The 18,776-nt window shown below is 39.5% G+C and overlaps 1 protein-coding gene across 1 annotated transcript in view; it reads right to left on the reverse strand.

The window, feature by feature from the left end:
• The window catches only part of LOC104530750 (plasminogen), a gene marked incomplete at its 3' end in the record, with an annotated part of 21,923 nt that extends 8,508 nt beyond the window's left edge, over nucleotides 1-13,415 (reverse strand). The window contains 10 exon segments of the mRNA XM_029086860.1: nucleotides 2-122; nucleotides 900-1,030; nucleotides 1,609-1,771; nucleotides 2,651-2,769; nucleotides 2,892-3,012; nucleotides 3,602-3,741; nucleotides 4,563-4,677; nucleotides 7,411-7,517; nucleotides 10,005-10,140; nucleotides 13,324-13,415. Coding sequence (XP_028942693.1) covers nucleotides 2-122; nucleotides 900-1,030; nucleotides 1,609-1,771; nucleotides 2,651-2,769; nucleotides 2,892-3,012; nucleotides 3,602-3,741; nucleotides 4,563-4,677; nucleotides 7,411-7,517; nucleotides 10,005-10,140; nucleotides 13,324-13,372 — 1,202 coding nt within the window.
• Between the last annotated feature and the right edge of the window lie 5,361 nt (nucleotides 13,416-18,776).

Below are 18,776 nucleotides of genomic sequence, written 5' to 3' on the forward strand. Positions count from 1 at the left end.
CATGGAGCTCCAGGCTTGACATTTCTTTCCCGTGAGAGTGAAAGAAGCTGTGCCACGGTAAGTCACACCATTGCCTTGATAGCACTCCTCAGTAATTTGAGCCTGCTCAGGCACATCAACAGCTGTGGTGAATAACAGAAACCAGTCCCTTGCATCTTAATACTTTGATATTTATACAAGAGCATAGAAAGCCAACAGAAAACAGCAACCCAGAGTATATCATTGACCGCCACAGCACACTCTCTGTAACAGAATATTTCTCAGACTGTAGATCAAAAGGAAGATTTCAAAAAAAATTTGAAAAAATATTTCAAAAACTTCAATGATAGGCTAGATAAAAAGCACTTGTACATCAATTTTACTGTCATTCATGGGGATTCATTTCAGTTAACAATCCAAATAGTTCACATATGGATCAAAACTTCCCCAGGATAGGTGAATGTCTATGGCTTTGTGAGAGATGCATGTGTGGAACAAGCGTGACTTGCGTGAGAACAATTTTATTTTGATTGCTTTTTTGGAGTCGTGGTTCAATGCTCTTAAGTTATCTTAGATTTTGCTTTGGATTCAGTTTTTCAGGAACTGGCATGTAAAGCTAACTAGCTTTTCCATGAAGCATTTAAAAATTTAGTAGTGGAGGGAACCACCACTTGACAAAAGAAAAAAAAACCTCTCTTACTGCAATTTTTCCTGAGCTGGGTTAGTAAGTGTCTTAAAACCTTCTTCACTTCCACCAGACTGAACATACCAGCCTGGGCTCCACACCAGGCTCAGGAGTTCAGTTGATACACAGCAACACTGAGGGTGACAGCAATAATACAAATGAGCAGAGTCACCCAAGATTTTTCAAAATAAACCATGATGACCCTTCACATCCAGATGTCTCCTGTTGTTCTTACCAGGGGCCTCTGGCTTTGATCCATCACAGGAGGGGATGGTGCAATATTCCCAGCGGGCGGTTCTGTTGGTGGTGTAACACCATGGCATCCTTTCACCATCAGGATTTCTACAGTAGTTTTCCTCTAGGCCCCTGAAACAGAAAACTTGGCTAAGAAAAGCCTCTCAATGAAACCTAGTAAAGCTTATGAACGTCAGGAGAATGTACCTTGCTGCCTAGTTTACTGTTGTATTTACTGGTGGGTAACTCTGCTGTCATTTACTAGATTAATAATTACAATGCACTGGTTTTTTGTATGTGCTAAACCAGACACCTGCTAGATCGATGAGTGAACTAAGAGATTGTATTTCATGTAGTACTTTGAGGCCAAGGGCAGCACAGCAGAAACATAGGGTAAAAGAATCTAGCCCCAAGAGAATATCATAATTGTAATTTTCTTACTCCATATTGCTTCAGCTGAGCAACAATACAGTAAAAGGATGAACTGAGAGGGAAAAAATCAGTCAAGCAGAGCTTGAAAGTCAGAAGAGGAGACACTAGTATCCAAGAACAAATAAATTAATAAAAAGAAATATGTAAAAAAAATTGAAAATATGGAAACTAGTATATGATGAATGCTGGTGTAACCAAAGAACTTTGCAACATAATTGAAGAAAAATGAAGTACTTGTACTTCCCATGGACACTGAATATTGGAGATGTTTCACTTACTTGCAGGGATAGTTTTCAGGAGTGCGAGCATGTCTGTGAGGAGATTGAGAACTCCAGTGCTGACAGGTATTTCCCGATTCAGTAACAGATATCGTGCCTCGATAGTCTTCTCCTCTTCCTGATAGACACTGACGCTGTGGTGCAGGAACTGGTGGGGGTGTTGCTATTGCAGAAAAAGGAACTAAAATTTATTAGTGCCTTCTAGATATATTTAAAAAATAAAGAACACTTTGAGCTCTAAAATTAAGCAGGATTTTTAGCTATCTTTGCAGGTAAGGTTTAAACACCAAAATGTTTGGAAAGTCCAAAAGGTAGAGAAAAGATCTAAAAATATCTTAGCTTTTCTTTCTTCCATTTTAGCATCTTCACAAGCAGTCAGACTGCCAGAAGGGCATTTGCATCTGCCCCTGAACAGCAGCCAGGATACTACACAATCAGGTGCTAGCAACCCCATCAGAACAAAGCTGGAAAGTGAGCAAGCAGTAATACCGTGAAGAAAACTGGAGTGAAAGTGGCAGGCCAGTCAGTGATAGGTACAAATGTAGCTGCAGATATGAAAGAGATGAACTCTTAACTGGTGAGAGACAGCAAGGATGAGATCTGGTGAGAAGCCCCAGGGAAAAGTATTACAGCAACGGCAGGCCTTTAGGGGAAAAGGAGGTTTAAAAGGTGGAGAATTGAATTGGAAGAGTGAAACAAAAGCCAAAAGATTTTCAGAAGAGTGAAATTGTTGAACATCAAAAGAAGAACATCGGAAGAAATGTCAAAACCACTGAAATGCCTGGTCATGGAAAAACACATCAAGGAAGGGAGACAGGCAAAACTATTAGAAATGCCTATGACAGAAATGTCTAGACTCAAAAGACCTATCAGAAGTTAATTTCAAGGTTGTTTATTTTTTTTATTTTAGATAAAAGTCAGCAGTCTTTTATTCTTTCTTTTAGCTTTGGAGCCTCTTTGGTTTGGTTCTAGCTCATTGCACCGCCCTGAATAGAAGCTGTCTAGATGTCTTTATGTCTAGAAGTCTAGAAGTCAGACTTACCGCAACGAGGAATATCGCAATATTCCCAGCGTTTAGTTGGGCTGGTAGTGAAACACCAGGGCCGAGGTTCACCATCGGGATTACGGCAATAATTCATCTTCAGATCCTTATCTGGAAAACTGAATAGGAAAAATACTTTTTAAGAAATGTCACTAACAACTCTAACCATTATCCTGTCTGGGGCAGGGTGGTCTTTAGGCCACCCTTGACGATAAACAACCCATCACAGAGTCTGACTCACCTTTCTGGGCTATATCCATGAGGGTGAGGTTCCTGGGAGTCCCAGCGCTGGCATTCAAGCCCAGACACTGTTGTTGCGACTACTCCATGGTAGTTTTCTCCACTGCAGTGCATGCACTCTACTGCAGAAGCAAGGCAGAATGAGGACAAGAAAGACAGAAAGTCTGTGAGGAACTGGTCCATAAACACTCATGAATCTCAAGAGCCTAATTAGGCCATAAGGCTGAAGGACAGTCTTTTTTTTGGCAAAGTAAAAGCTTATTTTTCTTGGTAAGATGACTTCAACTAGCTGATTACAACTATAGTATTCCATTTAAAAAAACATCAACACTATAGACTGCAATTTTTAAAAGAGTTAAATTAAAACTACTAAGCTATAATTAAAAATCTGTGCCCTGCTGCTGTAATGTTTTATTGATGTAAGCACTAGCAACTGTCATTTGGTTTAATTCCAGGATTATGTGAATACATTCATACACTCATATGCCATTTTTTTTATCTAGGGAAAAAACCCCAAAACTACTTTGTATAGTTGTTTTGGAGGTCTTTTGATACCTTCCTTTTTGGTGTTGAAAATGTCTTTTGTAAAGTTCCAGGTTGAACTAAACTCAATTTTGGAACAAATACTCAATTAAAAATAAAAGTATCTAAACTTCACATTCTTGAACACATCTTCCAAAAAGGGAAAGGAATCAGTATATGTATTCTGACCTTCACACTCTGGGATGTTACAGTAATCAAATCTGGTAGTAGGATCCGTTGTGTAACACCAGGGTCCTTTTTCATCCCCATCAGGATTTCTGCAGTAGTTTTCCTCCAGTCCCGCATTGGGATACTTTTCAGGTGTGTAACTACAACAGAATTTAAATGGGATTAGAGAATAAGCAAAATGTCCCAGTTGTCCAGCTGAGGACTTAAAAAATGGTCTAAGGACCATTTTGTAGATGTCGCTCATCAGAAGTCTCCTAATTGTTAGTGTGTGCCGTTGTTGAAGAGTTAGAAGCGTCATAACTAGAGACTTCAGGAAGTATGGTGCCTCTAAGGACAGTCATGTCTTTAATACTTGCATTTACTCCAGCTGTTCAGTTTGCAGTAATTTTTGCTCAGCCGAGGTACTTTTTAGCATGTAGAGAAAAGAATCCTCTGGTACATGTGCTGAAAATTTGCTGAAATGGGAGAGTTGTCTGTAACCTGAATGCTATGCTATCTCAATAGGAGGTTACCAAATAAACCCAGCTGAGTGTTTTTCATTAAATACAAGAAATACCACCCTGTTAATTGTCTATGGATTCACTGGTAAAATGCTCTACTTCTGTCTCATCTGCCACATGTTATACCTTTAACCAAGAGAAGTTCTTGCCCTGGTGAGATTAATGGAAAATTCTTCAGCAGAACCAAGTGCTTCCCTGTCAAGTGTTTTGCTCATATAAGGATGACAAAATTTAAACACAACTGACAAGACTGACAATCCGTATTGATCATGTAGCCCTACTTGAAGGTCTCAGAGTTACAGGTCAGAGTAGAGAACTATCTTATTCTAGATAAATGTAGAAAAATATTTTGTAAGAAGATTTTGAACACCAAACAAATTGCTTATAAGACTACTCAGCACATTAAAATGGCTTAGCAAAATTTCAGAAAAACATATAAGCATATACAAAAAGGTTCTTACTTTGGTCTATGGGGGGCATTATCAGCCCACTTCTGGCATGGCACACCTTTCTGAGTTTTGGCTTCTGTTCCTCTGTAATCCACCCCTTTTCCTTCCTTGCATTCTAGAAGATAAACTGAAATGATATGTGCTTAATTAATTGGTATTATGACATGTCCATTGGAATTTAGCATATACCAAATCCATTTTCATGTTAATATATTTAAATACATTTGATCCTCTTTTTAATTTCTTATGCTGTCAAATATAGACAGTTCATATTTTAAAAACCTACTAGTTATCTGATGTCTAAGTTGAATTAATTAGCATTGAAAAATTTATGTGAAAGCCAAAACCATCCAAATGACAATTCCAGAGGACTGTCACACAGATTCTTTTGAGAACATACTATAGTAGATTTAAATAATAAAATATGCTTATAACATTTAAATATGCAACAAAACAAAATAGAAACACATTCTCTTTTCATTTCCTCCTATGATGTTATTATAGTTATGCAGAGTAATTAAAATCAAACCTTAAAAGAGAGCCACCTGAATTCAGCTGAAGAAGATAATCGGACAGAATCACAGATGCATAGCATATTATCCATTTAAACAAGCAATTTTTTTAAGTTCATATAAATGCGGATGAAGTTGTTTCGTTAAAGTTCACCATGTCATGAATGAGATTTAATTAATTAACAATATGCTAAAACTATGACTCTCTGCTGTACAGGATAAAATTGATAGTTGATTGAAGGTGCATATTATATATGCTTTTGTACTGTTAGATTTTGGAACTTCATACTACCTTTATGAAAAAAAAATGAAAAAGAAGGAGTGAAAGAGTTAGCAATGAAATCCTGTCTTTATATAAGTCAAGGGGAATTTTAAATCTGAATAAACCTGGTGTTTGCATCAGCAGCCTTGAAAACAGAAAATTGTTTCAAATTATTAATAATTAAATCAAATTAGAACTGAAAGCTCTATGTTGTAATTTTTTTCCCCAGGAGGAGGGAGAAACCATAACCTCATTACAGCCTTTGAGATTTTCCTGGGAGGACTGGACAATCATCTTTCCCAGAAAAGAGCTGGTGACTGCCAGGGGAGAGCAGGCTTGCAAGGGGCAGCTCCGCCAAGGCATGGCTGAAGGAACTCAGATCTTGGCATGTTCCCTCAGAGCTTCTAGATCTACAGTTTAGGGACAGTCACTGTCAGACAACATGTCCTCTGGCTTGGAAAACTAAGCAGGAAACTAATTTAACATTTCTCCGTGCCCAGGGCATATTTCATCAGATAGTTCCTCCTATCTAGCAGCAATGAAGCAATCTGTCTTTTAGGTTGTGACCTGGCTTGTCTCAAAGTCTTTAAGTAGTGTCCACATCAGGTATTTGTGGAGACCCAGTTTTGCATTAGCTTCTCTCATCATCAGAGTTATACCAAAGCTGACATAGAAGCAGAAGATTAACATAAATCTGGAGGAATAATGCCATTTTACACAGATCTGTCTTGTCAAAAGGGAAAAGAACTAATATTTGAATTTGAAATAAGGTTCAGCTCTTCTGTGGGCTGGTAAGTAGTTTGTAGCTGGATGTATTGATGTACCTTTAGGCATGCCTTGATTTCAATGTATTTATATGGGTAAGTTTACCCTAGAAACTTAGCTGGAAGCCGTTTGGATCTCTCAAACAATTTTGCAATGAATTAATTAAAAACCTCAATAACTGAACATTGAATCAGTCAAGTGCTGACTCTTTTTGTTTGCATAAACTTGTGACCGTTTATATAACCTTTAGGGTTTTTTTTTTTTCTGTCTGATGACAAATAACTAACTTTGATCCCCAAACTCCACCAATGTCCCGTGGGTTAACTATTTACAAACAGATATGTGGATAACAATTCCCAAAAGCTATCTTTAATTCTTATTACTTTTTCTATAAGCCAGAGAAGGTTAACTTTGACTTTTATAGCGTATACCATAGAAATAATATTTTTTAAAACTGTGATTTTTATACCACTGGTCGTCTTTTTCTTTCAATGCAATGCTAAAGAATAATTAGGCCTCATCAAGTAATTGCTTTGACTGAAAAAAAAATAATGTTAGTTTCAGCAATGGTACTGCAAAAGCATCTGGGCATGTGAAAGGAATTTCCTTGAAGTATCAGGACAGTAGCTGTTGGCAACAGTAATATGATCTGCATAGGTAAAAGCTATATTTTCCCTTCTGTTCTGTAAAAATAGATTAAATTGATGTTAACATTAGAAAGGATATAATAATTTGAGACCCTCTGCGAATGAAGAGATGAGCAACAGAGAAACCACCTGACACATACACAATAGGTTACATTTTTCATGTTCATGATATCTAGGCCCATCTTTTGTTTTCTATACTCAGAGGTGCAATTTTTTGACATTTCTGTTATATAAAACTGCGGTTTTCCACCAGTTTTCCAGTGGGCAAAGGTCTATCTCAGAAACCATTGCCAGCACAAGCAGCTCTTCCTAGTACCCTCACCAGAGACAGAGAAGATGCAGCTGTACGTTATTGGCTGGTTTATCAGGAGAGGAGAGAAGCTGCCCATTACTCCCAGCATCTTCTGTGTTCCCTGAGTAATAGTGCTCTTTTCTGCCTTCTAGACTCTAAGATTTAGGGAGCAGGAAAGATGCTGGAGCACTGATCTGGGAAAGAAATTGATACCATTGCTATGCAAGCAATATGGCAAAAACCAGGTGTTAGGTAAGGGCTGACCTACCCACTTATCTGATCCAGTGAATTCTTAGACCCCATTTAAAATAGGGTTGCGTGAGTCCCACTGCAAAGCAAATCTCAGTGAAATAATATAAAAGAGACATAGACATACACGTACTTCTTTTTTCATAAAGAACTGCATTTGTTCTTCTGAATATCACTGCTGTTTTGGTGTTCTCAGCCAATGTTAAACACTGTTGGTCTTTACTGGTGAATAAGAAGGCCCTGTTGAAATTAAGAGGAGAGAGAAACTTAAGAGACAATAGCTGAGTGTGTGCATTATTTTCCTAAACACCTTTTCTAGTATTCAGTTATAATTTTAGCAAGCACTGCACATCAGTGATATTTAAGATTGAGCAACATTTCACAAATCACTGAGCAAGCATCACAGCTCCCATTTTCAGTGGTGACTTTGACTCCTAAGTCTTCATATCAAACATAAGTTGAAAGGGAGCTACATGAACAAATTATGACAAGGGAGAAGATGGTTTGTAATGTGCCAGAGACTCTAGTTAACATGCTGAAGGGGGTATATGCATGGGGCATTTGACCTTATTTCAAAAAAATTAGTGGTTAGTCAAGAAGCAAGACATTCTACAGTATTGAGAGGTTACTAAGGAACAGGTAAAACACAAGCCAGGACCTTAAATTACCTTCTGGTAACTGTTCTGAGTCATCGTAGATGAAGCAATATAAGCACTTTGGAAAACACAGACATCTGTCATTTCAGCAAGTACCTAGTCTCTTCTTTCATAACCAACCCCATGCTGAAACCAAACCACAGCACTATTCTAGCTTCTAAAAAGAAACCTAGCTCTGTCCCAGCTAAAAACCAGGACATCTATAAGTCTGTAAAACTGGAGCGAATGGTGTAGCCTTTATAATAACATCTAAGGAAAACTCCTGACAGGCTAAGTGATTTCTACAGCTAGCTTTTCTGAAGCAAAAAAAGAGCAATAGCAACATGTCATTCAGTGGGAAGGTCCATACCAGGAATGTAAATACTGACAAAGCCCATTCTGTAGACCTAATACCAACGGGCATGATCCTAGTGTGACTGTACTTGTAAATTCATGCAGCCTCTGCCCAAAGCAGAGGGATCACATCTGGACTCACTGCTGGGAATGGTGTCTGTGCATTGTCTGGGGAGTGCTGGTTGCCCTGGATCAAAAATACACTGGGGACTGTTCCCTCTGATCCAAGCCCAGCTCTCAGCAATGTTAAATTTGCGAGTAGGGATGTAGCATGGTCCAACACATGGCTAAGGCAGGATAACAAGTCTGAAGTACTGATCTGAACTCATTGACCTGAAGTACTGATGTGATGGTGATACAGTGCTGGCTTGGTCTTAAAGCTCTGCCTAACAGTTACCTTTCTTTGCCCAGATCCTTCTCTGCCAGATAGCATCTGTTTTTACTGATGGTAATAGGTCTCACATAATTGATTAGGGGGGCAAGGACGAAACAACCCTGATGCTATTCCAGTGTCAGGTGATGGTAGGCTCAGACCTGAGGCAGAGGCTAAGGAATAATACTATATCTGAATATGCCTCAACAGAGAGCAATAATCCCCTGCGAACTGTAGATATATAAATCTGAATATATAGACCTGCCCTCTCTGCCTTCCTACCCTCCTGAGGCAAGCACTGATGAAGCTCTGCCCTCTCTGTGTGGTTTTCAGAGAGGGGAGTGGGATCAAAGGGAACGGGTGGTATTTCACACACTCAGTCAGCAAACCCCTCTCATTCTTCAGGGTTACATCTCTTTAAATAAGTCTCATTTTCCCTTTTGATTTAAAAAACCAAAGTTATAAAACACATCTAAAAAGTATCCCCACCTTGAATAAAAGCCTGATGGAGAAACAAATGCTGGAAACAGCCCTGCAGACAGTCAGTCTGCAGAGTTCAAAAAGGTAAAAGGTGTACTGCAGGAGTGGTAGATCAAGACTCCTGAAGATTAGAAGAGAAAACCTCCCTGCCTCACAAGTGAGGACAGCCTCCCGCTACAGTAACAAGTATCTCCTCGTTACTCCAGCTGCCTGCTGTACTGCTAGCTATGGGCTCTGAGGCTTTGGCACAGGAGGCTCAGAAGCCTCAGACCCAAAGCAATGGGTTCCCCTGAGGCAGGAGCCTGAGCAAAGGCCAGTGGCACAGACTGGTCAACATCATTCATGCTTTCTAGCACCTTGGGTTAAATGCAAGTGCAGAGAGAGGGCTTGACTGGAAGCTGGGTTTAGAATCATTAAGGATTACATGACTGTCTCTTTCCCAAAGAAAATAGAAGTTATATCAGTCCAGTTTCTAGTAAAATTCAGAATAATGGGTGAATCTGCAAGATAATAGGTAATGCAATGAACATAAGTGATGCCATTATTCCTGTCCTAAATTTCAAAGCAACTATGACTATTTATTGAAAAGGAGTGCAAGAGTCTTGATAAAACCAAGTCGAGTTGGTTTTCAGTGTGCCAAGCTGTGCCTCAAGATATCATAATGTTTTCCAATAAAAATTCAATATAATTATCTTAATTTCTCTGTTTCTACTGCCTTCATCCATATGTCCCAGGCATTCTGTTTCTACACATCTTTTGTTTTTCCAGCAAACGTCAGACACACATACTCCTAAGAAATCCCTCAATGTTCAGACTGCTGATAAATAAGGCAGATTGTTCCATCATCTGCAATGAAAGATATACATGGGAACCAGTGGCAATTACCTGCAAATAAATTTTTTTTCATTTTCACATTGCTCCGCACATTCTTCTTTACTATTTGTCCTATAAAGTTGCTTCTTTGGGTTGAGCAGCCAAGCTCCCTCTGTTCTCACATAACTGTCCAGTATGTTTCCTTGCACTAAAAGGAAAAAGAGAGAAAGAGGTAAAAATGTCAATGCTGATATGATTTATTTCAAACTTTCCTGTTAAATTCTTTGTCACCTAGTTGAGTAACATTGTAATTTAATCTCTGGAATAATTTGGTTAATGGTGACAAAATATGGATAAAACTTGCTTTCCTAGTATGGTAAAGGAAAATGTCACTGAGAACCTCATGTAAAGCAGCACAGAAAATTGGACTGAGCAGTGTTTTTTATCATTCTGAAAGTCATAACAAGCAACACAAACCTAGGGTATAAAGTGATGGGAACAGAGAAAATGACCCAAGGAGTGAAAAAAGTAGAGGTGTTTCAGAAATAAAATACTGATCACCCATACTTTGGAGACAGAGGAGAGATGGGACTCAAGAAGGATGTGAAACAATGATTGTCCGTTGCTGATACCTACCCACATGGAACAACTCCAGTGTTACCAACCACCCCATAGCTGCCTCTTTTCAAATGCTCTTGCAAGAAACAAGCTATCCTCAGTCTCAGGGGTTATCACTGTGCTCATGTTCCATTCACCATTTTTGTAATAACTCTTTATTGAACTTACTTAATAATCAAGGTAGCAGATGTTGCCCTCCAGTGCAATGAATTAACACAAGATGTTAAACTGGTAAATAAATTTGCCTAACAACCTCTGAGCTACAACTGCATGTGATATATATAGGATTCTAAAAAGTAAAGCTATGTTCAGTGGTGAACTCAAAAAATGTTCATGTTCAAGCCTCCTTGTAATGGGTTTTGCCATTTAGCATTTTCTTTTTCTGTTACAGCTGTGCAACCTCTGAATGCTTCGCTACAGTTCCCAAAACTGTGACTTTCATGACTTCCAGCTGTGGGGTCACGGAGTTGCACGAGTCCTGTGATTTTTACAGTGTCTTTATCAGATGAGCTTATGACTCCACTGACAAACATTTGGCCCTGGGAGTTACCCATTCTGCATGGTTTCAACCCCAGACAGACAGCTGGCCCATGGTCTTTGCAACACATCTCAGTCCTGCTCCATGCCTTGGTTTTTTGCCTTGCTCTACACAAATGCTGAATAAAAGGCATACAGGGTATGAACCAGACCCTGGCTTCCCACTCATGCATGACAGCCATGCTGAGGAGAGGGTCTTCTTTCTTCATCTCTTTCTGACCCTTCTCTTTCATGGATGTAGCCCAGTGACAGCAGGAGGGAGAGAAAGCCACTTTGTCCCACTCAGACCCATAGCCTGTGGCTGGGGGCTCCACAGGGATGTCCACTGAAATGTCTTTCAGGCTGAGAAAGGCAACTACTCCTCCCTTTCCTGAGTAACACTCTTTTGTAGTGTGAAATAGGCTCATATGCCTCCTGGTACAAGTTAAATTCCTTCACCTGAGTGCTACATCAGTTGGCAGTTGAGTATTTTCTCTAAGATCATTTTGCCCCTGCAAGATGGAACTAATGAAATAGGCACAAAAACCAAATTATGCTTCCTCTTATAACATTGCAAACCCAAGGAAGTTACTGGATGTTTTTTTTTCTGCATCTAGACTAGGGAACAGTTTGTCCCTAAAGGCTGACAGTTTAACAGTTTACATGAAAGAAAACGATAGCTGCTAAAAAAAAAAAGATAAAGTGAAAAAGGATACAAAAAAGGATTCCATCAGTTATTTCAAAACAGAAATGACATTAAGAAGAAATGAGTTTTGAGACAAAACATTAAACTAGGTTAAAACAATATCATAGGGATGCTGCAATGCTTTCCACAAGGACAAGAAATGCAAGTGAAGAATTCCTATTGTGGTACAGCTTCCATGCAAGCTTAATTCTGTTCTGTGTTGACACTTTGCAATAATATTCTCATCATAATTACATAATCATAATCTCAGCATCTGATTTTCAAAGTATTGACAGGGTCATAATTAATTTGGGTCATAAAAACATTTTTTTCCCCTTTTCTATTATAATTACAGGGCAGGGCATAATACTTTAAGAAAAAAAAAGAAAATATATTTTTCCTATGTCTGTGGAATTTTTCAGTGTCAGGAAGATATATTACTGCTTTATTCAGAAGTATAAATATTTACCACCCTTTGATAAAGCATTTGCAAACAAAAGCAGAGTATTGCAGACAAAAGCCCAAATCCTCTATTTTCCTCCTCTATATAAAATTCTTACTTATTTGAGAAGTGTATTTGATTTTAATTAGGCTGTTCTGCGAAAACAAAGCTTAGAAACTAGAATTTAAATTAAGAGGATAATTCTTACCATTAAATAATATATAGAATTTTTTATGCTGGGACATATCTAATATTTGGAGCTAAAATCTACCCATACTGTTTTCTGTTACCTTTTTTTTATATTTTAAAACTACATATGTAAAATGCTTGTGTATTTTATTGGGTTTTTTTATATGTGTTGGCACACTCATAACTGTATGTTTACCTGCAATCACAACAGGCTGCATAGTTAGTTATACAGAAGGCCTGAAAGAAGACGTTCCATCATTGAAGTTTAAAGTTTTTTAGGACAGAGAATATTTATGTGAAATTTCTATAAGTGTTAAAATCTACTAAACCCAAAAAGCTACATGTAAACAGCCTTACTCAGTTCTTGTGTGTTACAAATTATTTTGGACTATCTTCCACAAAAATAGTCTTGCAGCAGCGAAAAGACTGCAGAAACTAATGCTGACCAGATTTTGGCCTCCTTTTTGGCTGTTTGTGGAAAGATTGTGGCTATGAAAAGCACTGAAACTCCATTTGTTTTTCACAATGCATTTAAAAATTTTAAAATAATCAAAATAAGGGTCACAGTACTTGTGAGAAAGAAACAACCCTAAGATAAAAGGCTGCTGAAGCCAGAGACAGCCATGTCTTTGTAGCAAGCTTTTGGTAGGCTGCTTTCCAAAGGTCCTCCCCATTTCTGGCCATGAGGCATGTTTGCAGGGAGCCATTAGTTCTCCATGCAGACACCAAGGCTGTTGCTCTTCTGGTGTCTCTAAATATGACAGTGGAGCAACCACAGCTCTTGCTTTGTTCAACAGCAACTCTCGCTGGCCAGCAAAACTCAAATCTGTCATCATCCAGCTAAAGTGGTGACACAGAGAGGTAGGGATCAACCTTCTACCTTGCAGGTGGAGCTTGCAAGCACTTGGCCCCCATCTCACCTAAGCAAAAGGAAGGCTTACCTGAGACAAGCAAGAAAAGAAAGAGGAAGGCAGCTTTGCTAATCCTCATTTTGGCCCGGCTGGTGGGTGCTGGAAGTTGTGTGTGTTGGTGCACAAAGATTTATTGACTTGCACTGGAGTGAGGCGGCATCAAACAAACAAGGCAGGTGGGCTAAGTTAATCATTCTCCCATGCTGTGACCCCCTTTGCCATGGCGTGGCCATTCAAACAACCTTGAATTGGATGGATTACCAAATCAGACTCAATCATTTGTACTGGGTGCTGGGAAATGTGAAGGCACTCTCTTGTTCTGTGGGGCATGTTTTCATTCTCAAATGGTTAGGTCTTTCTTTGCTAGAGAGCAGATATGAATAATGCTGCTGGAGAGCATTGGAAATCATGTGTCTAGGCAGAATTTTAATTTTCCCTGACACTAGAGTCCCAATGGTAATTTCAGCCATGCATATGTGTATTGATTTATAAGGACCAACCTCAATTTAATCTCAGGGTAAACATGATTATCAGATCCAGATAATATTAACTCTATAAAATAGCTTAATTTTACTTTTTAATTAAATAATTCATTGTCTCCTATGTTTCCTTGACCTAGGCTTTTCTTTTTCTCTTTTATTTGGGAATAAGACTTATTTCAGTTCAATGGCATAACTTCAGGTTTAAGACCAGTAGATAGCTATTTAATGTTCTGCCTTAACAGACATTTAACCTCACGCTGCATGCATAAACTCATCCAGTGAGGGTGTCAGACTTTGCTCATCCATGTGTTATCCTGATTTCAACATCACCTCATTCTGCATTTCCCAAGCGGCCTTTGCCTTGGAAAAGTTGTTCTGCAGCATCATTTCATGGCTTCTCTTGCATGTTAGGTCACTGATGTTGCTTCAAAACAACTTGTTGAATCATATGTGCTAGTGACTCACCAGAAGCAGGAGGAGGCTGAGTATTGGATGAGGAAAACAGGCTTGAATGGGCCCTGCTGGTTCATGCAGTTCAGTCTTCTGTAACTGAAGGAAGAAAGTTCACAGAATCACGAGTTCCTTCCAAAAACTAGTGAGTCTCGTTGTCCCACATGCTTTAAGTAGAAATTGCACTGTACTGAGGACTTGGGGTAAAGCTGGGGGTGCAGGAGTAAATACGTGAGAGGGTCATTCTAGTATGGGAACCAGATTAGCTGCTATTTTACAAATTATGTGAAAGATCTAGAGCTAATCCTGCTTGTAATCCTGTGCTATTTTTCTCCTGTAAGGTGTTGTAGTACCATGGTATCTGGTTGTTTTCTGTGCTCAGAGATGTTTTAATGCAACCCGTGAAACAGCAAAGTGTGAGATATCTGTAGAGGCTTGGGAGACCACTAACGCTGAGACAGGGGAACAAAGCACATGGGCTCAAGAGAGGAGCTGATGGGAGCTGGACTCAGCTCAAGGAAACACTTGAAAGGTGACAGAGAGAAGGGATTGAATACTGTGCAATTATATATGGGATCGTGTTTTTGGAACAGTTACTCACTGGGAAAGAAGGATAAAATGTCCGTGCAGAATACAAAGTAGGCTTCCCTAGCAAACAGGCTTTTGAGAGCTACTCAAGTCTGTTTTAGCCCCACATTTTTAACAATCTTAACTCTGTTTTCAATTCTCATTCCAGATCCTGGGTTCCATCTCTCCTGCTCCGCACCCCCTGACTCCCTGGTCACTGTCTTGTCCCCAGCCACAGCCAGCATCTGCTTGCTAATCCCCGTGCCTCCTTCCCATCAGATATTTTCAGAGTGTTTTTTTTCCTTACTCCAATGCAAAATTTGTTTTCAGCACAGCCCTGCCCTCAGCACCTCTGACACCTTCCCCATCCTTTTGTATCCCCCATTTCCACTGAGGTATTTGCTGGGTTATTGCAACATGGTACACATCTGGTGGTTAAAGTGCAAGAAAAAACTTCATCTGTGGGTTGCATGCAGCTGTCTCTCCTGCCCAGTGGATTTGAAAAGCCTAAAGTTTTAATTGACTTTGTAAAACTCTTTGATAAACACAATGGTTTAAAGATTTAATCAGGTCAGCTTTTCCTACAGGTTTTCAAAACCAAAGGACCTAATTGGGGTAGCCAAAGATGTGTTAACATGTGTCCAGGATAGTTTGGGAACATCTATATGCATCATGTAAGCAAGCACCCTTCTGCAAGCTTTTTTCATGTTAAATTAGGTCCACATATACTCCTTCAGGTCAATAGCAGTTGCCACTTTTAGGCTTGGATCTGGTTCTTCTCCTGATTTCATTGCCTTGAATCTGGTTAAAATGTACCTACCTCATTGTGGATGCTCCTGATTTATTTCTGAGGAAAGAAAACTTGTTATTTCTTTCAAAGATGAGAATGCAGATTTGGAGAAATATTATTCATCTCTGTCTTTATGTATCTGATTCTGGAAAACGGAACTTGAGGATATTGTCAGCAACTGATCCTCGTACAAAAATGCTCATTCTGTAAGTTTTCCACAAGAAAATGTCAAAATGAGAAGTATCTCTCGTCTGCCAGACCGACACTCCTCATTGCTGTCTTGTGACAAGGATGTGACCCTCAACACATTGTGTTTGGAAAGATCTCTTGTAAACTGCTGATTTATCTGTTTCCTTTTGTGCCTTTTCTCCTTCCCTTTCTTCCCTGATAGATCCACACAGTGTCTAAATCTCTCTCCAGTTGTGGGTTTGTGGTGTTTGTTCTCATTTATTTGACCATGGTGAGGCCTACCGTAGGTGGAAGTTTATCAGATCTTATTTCAGAGTCAGGGTACATTAGTTAGCACAGTGGTTAAAATATAAACAATAGTAGGAGGCTTTTTAAATAGAAGTTGACCCTTGAAATTAGGTTTACTGTAAGCTGAGAAAAATTGCAAACAATATCAGGACACAGGTCACACCTTATTGAATAAATTCACAAAATTTTCCTAAATTTAGGAATCAGAAAAAGGCAGAAAACAGGCACTTAGATATCAGTTATTTGTTAAGAGGAGAAAGGACTAAAGGCAAGACTGAGTTGCTTGGAGGGGAAAATCTCCAAAGGCAGCTCTAAGGAAGGGCACAGCTGCAAGTCTGGGGTAAGCATGAACTAAAGCAGCTCATGTAAGGTCTCCAAAGGGTAATGCTATGGCATAGATCCATGGGTAGCTGAGAAATGAGGAAGATATTTTTACTTTCTTTCCAAAGACAACCAGAACAAGTGACAAAAATGAGATTTACATAGCCCTGACTCATAGAGCCATAGGGAACTTTGGGCAGCGACCCCCGAGGGATAATGTGGATGCAGTCTAACAGCAGGAGCTGCTGTGGGTAAGGTGGGAAGAGGTTCAGGAAGGAAAAAAGGTAGCCAAGTTATAAATAAATTCTGTCCTGACTCTACGCATGAAGGAACACAGAGGGCAGAAGACCTGGATGGTAGGCTTATCTCTCCAATTTCTGGCCATAGACATTAATGTATCCAAGGAAAGGAAAGTGATGGTGACGTAGGGGGACACAGAGAGGATGTTTTTCCAGTAGTGAAAGTTTTAGTCTTTGAGATGTTCATTTGTTCAGGCTGCTGCCAAGTATAAGAAACCAGCAGAATAAAGTCAGACAGACATATGAGAAGTAGACAGGTTAGGAAGTGAGCAAATGGAGTGTCATCTTTACAGGAGAAATATATAAAGAACTAGCTACTGGGGTTTCTGTGTTGCTGAAAAAGCATTTGGAAAAATGGGGACACTGCAATTGCCTTTAAGAGCTGTGAAGAACATTATTGCCATATAGAATCTGACAGCAGCCTTTACTGGAGCAAATTAAGAGAAAATGCAGTCCTTTCCCCACCTTAAAAGTAAGTAGCTGAAGAGTGAATTCAGCTGTAAATACCTAGAAGTAGCGACCAGTTCAGCAGCCATGGCATTTAGCCCGCAGTGTGCTACAACTCTTTGTACATGAGGGACAACATCATCATGTCACTGCCAGGTAGGAGGGCCAAAAAATTCTCCATTTCCTAGACAGAGAGCTTTAGAGAAACCATAGCTAAGCTAAAGGATGGTGCACAGCAAAGTGACACAGTGGGAAGCTTTGAGTCCTGCCCAAGTGACCCAGGCTGTAATGCCCAGCAGTAGCACTGCTTTGGGAAATGGTTCAGCAAAACCACTGCACTGACCTGCTGTAGCCTACTCCACGTTTCTGTTAGTGGGAGTGTATGTCCTTCCTTGGTTTTGTTGTTCTCCTAGTGTACAGCAATCACCACCCTGCCTGCAACAATAGAAATGGAGAAGCAGCATGTAATAGGGCCTGAAATTCAACCTGTGTATCTATTTTTCTTTTTAATTCAGTTTTCTTGTTGTAAGAATCTATAAGAAAGTGAGTATCTGTTTGCACTCAGGGTCCTCAATGACTGGTGGCTGGCAGGTCATGGCTACATTTTTTGGAGTTTAGCAGGAAGGTGGTTCCTGTCTCCTCTGACCCAAACCACAGGACTCAGCTGTGCCTGCTGTTCTGGAGCCCATGCAGAGGGAGAGTTGTTGAACTCTTATCAGTCTTTCCTCTCACATGTAATGGTGCAGCTTAACCCCTTGACCACTCTGTTCAAAATGCTTGGAGTTACTGGGAAGTCCTTGGATGAGGATGAGGGCTATTCGACAACAGAATGTGAAAGAGAAAACGAAGAAAAGAAGTATAACCACTATTCCACTTCTGGCTGGAAAAGCAGAGGAGAGGATGTGTGGAGAGATTTTGCATTTTACCCAACAACTGCCCAAGTGCCTCTGAAGACCCCAACAAATGCCTGCTGTTTGTAAGGTGCTGTTCTTGCATTTTTCTACACACTCACACAGTAAATATGCAGTGATCCCTGCAGCAGTGTATTGTTTACTGACAGTTCCAGCTAGTGATGAAATTGGCTGTCTAAAAATCTCACTGAAATAGGATGATTATAGCTCCTTGCTTCTATGATAGTTTCAGAAAAGAGGGACAAGCAACCTCAATTTTCTACAAAATGTACATATTGAAATTGCCAGTGCAGTTTTTACTTGTCACTTACAGGTAGGTTTATTTCTGTTCTTGTTCTTGACTCATTAATTTGCATAAAGGAAGGATGTTCTAACCAGTTTAATCTTCTTGAAACAAAATGCTAAAAAGGTAAAGCAGCAAATTATGTTGTTATATTCCATTCAAGGCTGTGTGGAATGGGATCAGTTCAAGCCACTTGAGTCAATGAGATGTTCAACAATATGTCAAGAAGGTGAGAATATCACCTTCAGATCAGTTTAATATTTTGGCAGATTTTGTGTGTGGGCACATGTGTGAGTGTGTGTGTTTATGTGTGTGAGTATAACATGCAATAACATCTTATTTGTTTACAAACAGTTTATAAAAGTGTTTATAATGGTTCTGGTTTAATAGATGTTGTACAGAAATCCTTTCTTCTTTAATCATTCTTATGTCCCTATGCAAAAAGACCTTGCCATT

This window comes from Antrostomus carolinensis, unplaced genomic scaffold (genome assembly GCF_000700745.2).
Source record: "Antrostomus carolinensis isolate BGI_N321 unplaced genomic scaffold, ASM70074v2 scaffold22869, whole genome shotgun sequence".
Classification (NCBI taxonomy): domain Eukaryota; kingdom Metazoa; phylum Chordata; class Aves; order Caprimulgiformes; family Caprimulgidae; genus Antrostomus; species Antrostomus carolinensis.